This window comes from Trichomycterus rosablanca, chromosome 5, assembly GCF_030014385.1.
Source record: "Trichomycterus rosablanca isolate fTriRos1 chromosome 5, fTriRos1.hap1, whole genome shotgun sequence".
Taxonomy (NCBI): Eukaryota; Metazoa; Chordata; class Actinopteri; order Siluriformes; family Trichomycteridae; genus Trichomycterus; species Trichomycterus rosablanca.
Genome location: NC_085992.1, coordinates 5433089 through 5444223, shown reverse-complemented (window position 1 = coordinate 5444223; position 11135 = coordinate 5433089). Strand labels below are relative to the sequence as shown.

At 36.0% G+C, this 11135-nt stretch overlaps 1 protein-coding gene across 1 annotated transcript; it reads left to right on the top strand.

Moving 5' to 3' along the window:
- Positions 1-1975: 1975 nt before the first annotated feature.
- On the top strand, positions 1976-7582 carry plaua (plasminogen activator, urokinase a). The gene is made up of 12 exons (XM_062994779.1): positions 1976-2058; positions 2865-2926; positions 3100-3187; positions 3309-3378; positions 3484-3637; positions 4798-4895; positions 5009-5050; positions 5155-5335; positions 5472-5623; positions 5753-5893; positions 6659-6807; positions 6904-7582. The coding sequence occupies exons 3-12, from the start codon at positions 3137-3139 to the stop codon at positions 7099-7101; spliced, it is 1236 nt and encodes a 411-aa protein (XP_062850849.1). The 5' UTR covers positions 1976-2058; positions 2865-2926; positions 3100-3136; the 3' UTR covers positions 7102-7582.
- The last annotated feature ends 3553 nt before the right edge of the window (positions 7583-11135 follow it).

Genomic DNA, 11135 nt, shown 5'->3' with positions numbered 1-11135 from the left:
GATTACATCACATAATTGCTGCAGACTGACGTATCAGCTGCACATTTTTGCTGCTAATTCATAGATTCATGCTATTTAATGTTCAATTCAGATTATATTATTATCATTTACATGCTGAAGCAGAAATTAAGATTCATTAGAATCATTTTTTCAATCGTCAACTTCTGGCTTTGATAAGCCTGTGCCTAGTGTAGCATCAGATACTGTTCATTGTTAAAAGAAGTAAAATGTTATCTAGTTTCTGCTGTACATAATGTGTGGTTTAATATGCTTTTTTACTCACAATGCTTGTAAAAATGATTATTTAGGTTACCTTAGTCTTCCCATAAGCTCAAACCAGTCTGTGACAAAACTCATTCACAGGCGCTCAGGTACACAGCAGGTGCAGCAGGATAAAGATAGTCAAGGCCCACGGTGGATTGCTGTCCTGTCTGTATTGTGTTACTGCATTGTGCCCAGTGATGCTGGGGAAAGCTAACCCACTGAGACCCTGACCAAGATAAAGCAGTGGTAAAACAAAAAATTAGGAAAATGGACATAACAATAACAAAATAATTCATTACCAAGGTGTTTTCACCCACAGAACTGACTTTTCCTGGATGTTTTCCCACATATTATCTGTAGAGACTGCTGTGTGCAAAAATTGCAGAAGATTTGCAGTTTTTGATAAATCCAAGGCAGCACTAATACTAACTTTCCCACAGTTAAAGTCACTCAGATCACATTTTCGCCCCCATTCTATTTAAACATGTACAGAAGCTCTTGTTCTGTTTAACCAGTAAAGTACTAGAAATCCCCATCTATGTATTTTAAGCTGAGACCACGAAAATATATTTTGGGGAATTTTTGATGTGATTGAGATGCAATATATATGGACAATTGAAGAAGTAACACATATGAAACAAACTTCTGGGAAAGTTTAAGCAGTAGAGCTCTAAAATCCTTATCTCTTGCCTAAATGTATTTGATGTTATTTTTATTTATTTATTAGGATTTTAACATCATGTTCTATACATTTTGGTTACATATATGAGAGAAACGGTAGTTAATCGTTACACAAGATTCATCAGTTCACAAGTTTAATGTCAAACACAGTCATGGACAATTTTGCATCTCCAATTCACCTCACTTGCACTTCTTTGGACTGTGGGAGGAAACCGGAGCTCCTGGAGGAAACCCGCACAGACACAGGGAGAACATGCAAACTCCAAACAGAAAGGACCCAGACTGCCACACCTGGGGATCAAACCCAGGACCTTCTTGCTGTGAAGTGACAGTGCTACCCACAGAGCCACCATTTCAGGTACAAAGAGCTAAGACTATAAATATTGTCTTCGAGCGATATTAGTTTGCTTTGATAGAAACAGTGTATATTACTTATATATTATTTAAACAGACAATATACAGAGGGGGCCAAAAATACACACTTTAATAAATGTTATCAATTGACGTTTTTTGAAATTAAAGTGAATTACAGTTGCGATGTGTAGTATTACGTTCAAAGTTGACTCATATTCATCCCCTGATGTCAGCTACTGCTAATTAATTTAGTATCACAACTAACTTTTATACATGCTTTTCATTTTATGCCCTGCTCTGTATATCTAACACGCTTTTGGGTTTAACCATTAGCAATGATTCTCAGTAATGGCATGTTTGTATTTGTTTTCGTTCATAACAAGTAACCAACAGGATGAAGAAGTAAGAAGCACAAGTTGTGGTAAAGTAATTGTGAAGGGACCAACACCATATTAGGTGCGTTTCCTCAAGCACTTCAGTTTGCTGAAAGTGGGGAGGGTTTTGAGCTACTTCTTAGCCATCAGGGCTGAACATGCTGAAAATATCCCATATACATTACATTATACAAAACATTGATGAGTCTTATTTAGACCCGCCTTACACAGCTCATCACAATCTGTGTGTGCTATATAAAGCCACAACACACTCAACCATTCAGACACAAGTGGCCTGAACAGGAACTTCTAGTTTCCAGTGACGAGTAGGAGAGTGATAATCACCAGAGAGAGCAGCTGATTAAAAAACACTGACTTCCAGAGGGTAAGATCTAAACCTGCTGCTTTCATTCACATTACTATGTTGTTTTCCTGCAGTATTTTTATTGTGGAAAAACCATTTGTGGAAATTCATTTAGTCATTAAGTGTCTGTTTTATCAACACTTTATCCTGGTCAGGGTTGCTGTGGGTCCTATTTATTGGGCAAAAGGCAGAAAACACCCAAAACAGGTTCATCACAGGGCAGACAGACACACACACACACATTTAGGGCATTTTTTTTAGGGCAACCGGAGATACCTTATTAATCCTGAAGGAAATTAAAGAATTAAAAAAGGCTGCATATCCATAGGATACCCAAAAGACACACTAAACATGCAGTGCAGAACAGAAAAAGTAAGAAAAATCCAGTAACAGGCACAGCAAACACAGAGCTACCGAGTAGGCTACCACTTGTTACGGCACCAGAACACAGCAAGAACATGCAAACTTCACACAGAAAGGACCTTGGCCAGCCAAGCCAGGTAATTGAACCCCGGTCCTTCTTGTTGTGAAGTAACGGATCTACCCACCGTGCCACTATGCCAGCATAGGAAAACCGATTAAAGCGTATTATTGAGTTTTCTTTAATAGGTTGTGTTAAAAGTATATTCCTGCATCGTTAAGGACTTGTGGAACACTACAATCATATACTTTTCTCTATTTAAATTTAACACTTTAAATGTGCATTATTTAACTGATTGTAATTTGTCATGAAATTAAGTCAGTTTAGTTGTTGCATTTTTAGGTTAAAGCTTGTTTTAATTTAGTTTTTAGTATAAAAAAAATGATAAATGTATTATCTCAAACAGGTGGCGATAAATCAATCCAGACATCATCAGTCCTGAACTTTGAGAAAGTAGGCAGTAAATAGGTGAGTTGTTTTATAATTCTTTGGTTTAGGAGACTACATCATGTTTTTTTTTACTGAAAAAACTCTTATTGGAAGATTTCTGTGTGTATTCACCTAATAATTCTTCCAAAAAATTCATTACTTTTAAACACATTAATTACATCTATTTAAAATGCTGTATTATTGCTTTTCAGAAACTCCATTTAAGGAACACAACAGTCTGCGGTCAAGATGTGGTGGCTGATCATGTTTTTAGTGACGTTTTCTTTTCAAGTTGCTGAGGTACAGGAAAAAAAGCAGAACTATGTATTCCTATTTCCTAAAATACTCAAAGATAAAAAAGAACTTCCTTTACAGCAATAAAATCTTACTGATAAGTGCTTTTTCTTATTTACTCCTACAGTCTTACCCAGATAAATACTGGCCATGGTGGAAATACGACATTCCACCACGCAGAGAAATACAACAAAACTGTACGTGTGAAAATTTCATAAACAGAATATGAAATTAACTCTATTAAAGATCCAGATTTGTGTGTGCACACTTTCTAAACTCATGATCTCAATCTTTTTCTTTAGACGATGAGTGTGTGGCTGAGGGCAGTAATGGGAAAGAGTACAGGGGGACAATGGCTACAGCATTTAATGGGGACAGATGTCTCCACTGGAACAAGGTTCAATACCTAATGGCAGAAGATGTCGCTCAGGGGCTTGGATCACACAACCACTGCAGGTAGAGTCCAGGTTTAGGAATTCATCGTTTGCATGTCATTAAAAAAACTATATTTATACTTCAGGGGTCAATTATGAGAATAGATTATAAACTAAATATTTGATAGTACAGTGGTACCTTGTTACTCAACATCCTTTGAACTGAAAAAATCTTTAAAACTCATCTCTTTGCGTCGAGAAATTTGTACCTTTAAACTCAACGTGTTCAGTTTTTATTTTTTATTTTTTATTATTTAATTTCAAATTAACAGTAAACAGCTGCTTTGTTCAGCGCTCGGCTTCAGCGGTATGGTAAAACGTCCTCAAAGTGTGCAAATTAGACGAATCTGCATTTGTGTGGAATAATTATCAGATTCAATCTGAAAGCTCCACATGTATCTGTGTTTATCTGTATTTTCCTCACTGTTTCACTTTTAAACTTGTGTTACAGCTCGAGGTTTTGAGAAACTGTGAGAATCAGTTTTTTATTTCAGTGTTTTAATATTATATTTGTGTTATTTTTAGTATGTAAGTGTCAAAAACAACCCCATTATTTTACATATGCCTAAAATATATGCAAGTCCATGAGACCATGGAATGCATCAACAGGTTTTCCATTCATCCTTATGGGAAAAAATACTTTTAAACTCAACGCCTTTTAAACTCAACGCCACTCCTAGAACCTAGAGTTTCAAGGTACCACTGTATATGTGAGCTTTTTACACTGTCTGGCCACTTTATTATGAATACAATTCTAATACGATTAAGACTCCATTTGCTTCTAGCAGCCCTAATTCTTTGTGTTGAAAACATTCCTTTGAGATGTTTGTCCATTTGAACATGATTGCATAAAGTAATTGGTGCATATTTGTCAGCTGTACTTTAATACTGTAAATTTCCTGATGTGTCACATCCCAGTGATGGAATCAGGACCGGAAAGGCAGTGAATCAAGAAAAATAATAGATTAAGAATATTATTGCTAAATCAGCTGTTGTTTTGGCAGTGTAGTACTGATCTGATCTGGCACTAACTCACAGTATGTGAGGGGAAAACCAGCATCCGTCTTTCTTAAAATAATTATAAAATTAAGACTCTCAGTCAGTGAGTCATGTTTAGAAGATGAACAAGTTCCTAGACTTGCCCTTGGTGGTGATTGTGACTTGTCTGTGGTGTCTCTGCAGAAATCTAGACGACAGGGCTATGCCATGGTGCTGGGTCCGAAGCAACAGACGAAAGATTCGCAAGTTCTGTAACATTCCCCAATGTGAAGCAAAGCCAAGTGAGTTGAAAAACAGCTAATTTATTATATAATAATCACATTAGGTTGTATTTTATATTTTAACATATATGTACTGTATATTCATATGACTTATTATTCTTATTTTTATCCAGCTAAAAGACCAGCAACACCTGACACACCAAAGCAAGATACTGGTACGAAATGCAACATAAATCCATAATAAAAATCATTTTATTTACTAAAGGTGCACATAAATTAATGTGTTACATTTCTTTAATTGGTTATTTTGCTTCTACAGAAAAAACATGTGGAGAAAGTAGTTATGAAGTAAGGAGGAATAAGATTGTAGGAGGATTAAGGACTTCAATCGAGTCTTTTCCTTGGATTGCGTCAATTTTTAAAAATGAAATGTTTTCGTGTGGAGGCACCCTCATTGCACCTGGATGGGTACTCACTGCAGCCCACTGCTTTTCTGGAGGGTACGTCATACTAATATTTGACTTATTATCTTATAGTCTAATGTTATTTTTTATTACTGCATGAATCAGTATAGCTTATACAGTTCAGTACAGAATAAATTGAATTCATGTCTTATTGCTTTCTGCTTTTGAACAGTAAAAGAATAAAGTTGGAGCAATACACTGTCTATATGGGAAAGAATGCAATAAACGAGACCGATCCCAGCAAAGAGCAGAAGTTTAAAGTGGCCAAACTGGTGATTCACGAGGACTATGATAACATAGCAGAAAATTTCAACCATGACATAGGTATGAAATTTTACCACTTTATTATGGTGTACACAACTGTTTGCAGCCAGTAGTGCAAGTAAATCTCCTTATTACAGACTAACAGATTGGCATTGTATTAATGTTCTTGTGCTGTGTTTCTGTGTACAGCTTTGTTGAAAATTGTGGACAGTAAAGGGCAGGGTGCACAGAAGACAGCAACAGTGAGGACAGCATGTCTTCCTCCAGCCCGGCAGATGAGGCCCTATGGAGCTTACTGTACCATTGCTGGCTACGGCAGAGAGAAAAGCAGTACGTCAACTTATTAATTTTGTAGTGGAATCTTGTAGAAATGTCCTGCTTGTCATTTTGTATTTAGAAATAAAACATATAAAACCTACATTTAAAACACTGGTAGTTAGAATCCAGTGTTTGCAGAGGGGCAGAAAGAGTAAAACAGTGATTTCTTTGTAATAATGGAAATCATCTTACACTTGTAAGGGTTTACTTCTTTGTGTATAGAAGGATTATAAAATAACTGTTTGAGTAGCAGCAAAGAATGATTATTTAAGCAAAAGTACAATAAAAAGTACTTAAAACCTACAAGAGGTTCTCATAGTCCTACTATTGAGTAACGTTTAATATGGGCACTATCATTGATCTGACTGTCAATTTTAAATTCCAATTACTTTTAAAGGTATAAAATATATAAAACAGTATTAAATGCTTCTGAGCCAATTAAGTTTTTCAAATCGAAAAGTATTATTTGGTATGCATACCTAGTAGATTGTGTCGCCTGCTCTGTGTAATCTGTGTACAAATGGCCAAGAAATATTACAGCTGCACTTACACAATGTTGTAAAGAGAAGCACAAGTTTCTCAGAATTACACTGAAAACACCAGACTCGTTTATGTTTATTTATTTAATGGTGTTAATATTGAAATGTAATTTCCTTTGTGTATGCCTGTTATATTTAATATAAAATAACACATATCTTATATAATGCATCTATAAGATTCTACTGCATTGTGGCAGTAATAATCAAAACAACTGTGTTGTAAACTTTCTTTATACAGATTCAATATTCTATTCCCGGTTCCTGAAGGAGGCTAAAGTGGAGCTCATATCACAGAGTGTCTGCCAGCAAAAGGAGTATTATGGACAAAATGTCACAAACAACATGTTCTGTGCAGGAAGTCCAACATGGACAGAGGATGCTTGTCAGGTATTATGATTTTTTATTATGATACTGTTGCTTTGTCATGTTCTGTTACTGAAAGTCACTGTTCTCACCGAGTTCCTTCTTCTTTACTCATGGCAGGGAGACTCAGGAGGCCCTCTGTTGTGTGAAGTGAATGGTCGAATGTTTCTCTATGGAATTATCAGCTGGGGAGAGGAATGTGCTTCTCAGTTTAAACCGGGCGTCTACACTAAAGTCACCAACTACAACAACTGGATTGCAAAACACACCGGCCTGCCTTTCTTCACCAAGGGCATCATGTACCCACGGAAAGATTAGGCGCGCTCCTCGGGGTGGGCTCATTAAGGCTCCACTGGCATTATGGTTTACAGCCTCTACAGAAAGCATGTGCAGCTTTCTTAAATAGCACTTTTGACCATTGAATGGTTTTTTTAAAGATAAATACAGGGTGGATGGAAGAGCTACCTCGGATCGTTGGTAAAGCCCAGCCGTTTTTGTGCATATGCTGTTCAGAGCTTGAGGAGTCAAAACTCAGATACAAAACCAAGATGTATTTTAACTTAGTAAGCGGTTGATGAGAATGAAGTAGCATACATAACTTGATAAGGACAGGGCAGCGCATGTTTCTGTCACTGGAATATTATATTTAAATATTGTGTATTCAAATATTTATTTACTGTTTGTTTTTTATTTATACATTTACATTTTTATACATAAAAGGCAGGACCTTTTTATGCTGATATGTTGTGTTTGATGTTATATTTAATGATGAGTTGATATAGCAATGTTATATCAGAATAATAGGAAAGTATTTATTTATTTTTACATTATTAACCTGTTCATCTGTATTTATTGTTTGTATTTATTTGTTTGTTTCTTGTCTTTAATTATTTACTGAATTGTAAAAGTAAAATTACATGTGTAAAGCTGAAATAAAGACATGAAATTTTGTCTGAACAATTGTTATTTATTAAAGTGTTTTTATTTAAAGCAGTCACACTTAGTTATTTTTAACTCGTATGTACACTCCCTGAGCACTGATACACTCATACTGTTGCTCTGGTATGACTTTATCAGGTGCAGAAGTGTTGTTGGGATTTTTGAATACTCTATAAACTTACTGGCCTCTTCCAGAGCATAGTTGTACCAGTTTACCAGTAGGAATATAGAGCTGTTATTTTTTTTTTAACCACAATATGTGTTAATCTTTAGTCTTTAATAAATGGACATTTTTATCACACTTGATTGCTGTTGGTTTTATATTTATGGCATGTACCAGATAGGTGAACCTGATACAATGCTCAGTGAGTGTACATGGGTTTGAAGGATCAATGTAGTGGCATAATCTAGGAGGTCCAAGATTTATCAGTAAATAAAGCAGCAACGTGGAAATATAGTATAAGTTTACTCTAATAAAGACACAGTAATGCACTCCATATACACATGCTTGCATGGTTATGTGCTTGATTTTATATAACTGTGGCAAAGGGACTGAATGAGAATTTATTGATTAAGAGGTGTGTCCCAATACTTTTGTTCATATAGTGTATATAGAATATAAAAGCTGTTTAATACAGTGCGTGGTCAGTTTGTTTGTTTGTTTATTAGGATTTTAACGTCATGTTTTACACTTTGGTTACATTCATGACAGGAACGGTAGTTACTTATTACACAAGATTCATTAGTTCACAAGGTTATATTGAACACAGTCTTAAACAATTTTGTATCTCCAATTCACCTCACTTGCACGTCTTCATACTGTGGGAGAAAACCGGAGCTCCCGGAGTAAACCCACGCAGACACGGGGAGAACATGCAAACTTCACACAGAAAAGGACCCGGACCGCCCCACCTGGGGATCGAATGCATGATCAGAAATACATTCAACATACACTCAACATGAAACATTTTAATATGGAATTTACAAAATTATATCTTTAGTCCAGGTTGCACATGGCATGCTGGAGGGCTGTGTCTCAATTTGCACACAAAACCCTATACAGTGTGCTCAAAATAGTAGCCTTGTCATTGGTTGAAATGCAACTATATTCATTCAAGTTTTAGGAGGGACTCCCAATGTACATGATTTGGCTTTAAAATGCTACTATTACTAAATGTAAGTTATAAGGAAACATGCTTCTTAGTAGCATAATGGATAATGAACTTTGACAGCTAGGTCTTTCTGTGCACACCCAACCATCTGAACTCAGCTCCACTGCAAAATTCACACTGATTCACAGTTTTTTGTATCTGCTGGTGGGAGATTACCATCCTTATATAAACTTTCCTCTGCAAATTGAGAAACCAAGGCAATATATCAACAAGTTCTTACATTGTAAGCAATATTGTACTGTTGATACAGCAAATCTATGTAAAGTACCAATTCTAGGATCTGCCGGTGACAGTGTTAATGCCTATGTTTGACACAATTTGTATATGCAACACAATCTTAGGTTTATCGATTTCAAAAACATGGTTTTTAATGAATACTTTGGGTGGAATGGTGGCTCACAGCAAGAAGGTCCTGGGTTTGATTTCCAGGAGGACTGGATGGGTCTTTTCTCCATGGAGTTGCATGTTCTCCCAGTGTCTGCGTAGGTTTCCTCCAGGAGCTCCGGTCCCCCCCCCAGTCCAAAGACATGTAAGTGAGGTGAATTGGAAATACAAAATTGTCCATGACTGTGTTTGACATTAAACTTGAACTGATAAATCATGTGCAACCTGTAACTACCAGTCATGTCATGATATTAAATTCCTAATAAACAATCAAACTTAACATTTATAGGGACAATTAATGTTGGCTATCTGGAAGGCTTCTCCATATAAACAAGATAATGAAAGCCGAAACTGTATTATAAAATGCAGTAGATTTGATTAGAACTTGTGTTTATGCTTCTGTGAACGATTAAACCAAAGGTTTATTTTGAACACATGGCCCAGTTCCAGTGTTTGAACTAGTCTGTCACCCTTTATGTGTAATACTAAACTATTAACCCCCCGTTGATGTCACAGTATACACATTTTTTTCTGAAGTAAATTACTCACGCTTGACTGGGACATGTTTTATACACGTAAACATTGACTGTACAAATAACAGTTTCTACTGAAATGTGTCAACATGCTAAGACTTCTACACAATTTGTGGTATCATAGTTGATCTTTTTGGTTATTTATATATTAACTTAATTTCATGCTTATTGAATTTATTTTTTAACTTTCCTTCGGGCAAGTGGAAAATCAGGAATATCATACTGACACCTCAAATTTCCATTATGTAACTTTAGGGCATATTGGCATTTAGAGATTAGGTGCAGAAGTGTGTTATGCAATTCCCGGAGGAAAATTCTTCAACGTCACTGTAGCTGTGCACCACTCCTCTGCGTGGGTTCAGAGCCTGAGGTTGTGGTTTCAGAACCTGAGGATGTATGACACATCCGTCTGGAAAATCTTAGACAGAGTTGATTAGAATCAAGACGAAAACACAATTTGCAACTGTTTGATTGGTAGTGACTTTGTGGTTAAACACGTTCAGTCTTCGGGAAGCTTTAATAATGTGTATATCTCAAAAATGCTGTGTCATATTGACCACTCACTGGGTTAATGTGATTCGGTTTTCTAAAAAGTAATATGCATGATGCTAGAAGTTTGATTTTCTGTAATTTTTTGGTCCCCTGACAAAGAAGAAATCAGAAACCAGAGTCTCAAGTGAAACTGGCTGAAGCTGTAATAAAAATTATAAATTTAGCATTTTGTTTATGTTTTTCCCTTTTTTACAGTATAACTGGGTTAAACAATTTGATGACACTTTAATTATCTAGACCTATATGAAGATGAGCTTCATAGTTGTTATCCTGCTCACAGAGGTATGCCAGCACTAACATTGTTAGTAGATAAAATACAGCTTTTATTAGAATTAGAAGAATTAGAATAATCTTTATTGTCATTGTACAACATACAACGAGATTCAGGTCACTCCGGCTCAGGCATGCTAATCTTAATGTTAATAAGTATACTACTTATACTTACTTATACTTAATCTTAATATAATAGTGCATACATAATAAACTGCACACAAGTGCATACCAGATATTGCACTCAAGTGTATTCAATTTTTACGGCTTAATGTGTTTGTGGGGGTTTGTTTTCAGGTCACAGTTCAGTCTGGTAATGGCTTTGGGGTAGAAACTGTTTCTAAATCTTGAAGTGTGTGTTTTGATACACCTGTAGCGTTTTCGGGAGGGCAACAGTTCAAACAAGTGATAAGCAGGATTGGACGGATCTTTTAGGATGTTATACGTCTTCTGCAGGCAATGGGAGGTGAAGATGTCATTCAGGGCAGGTAGCTGTTGTTTT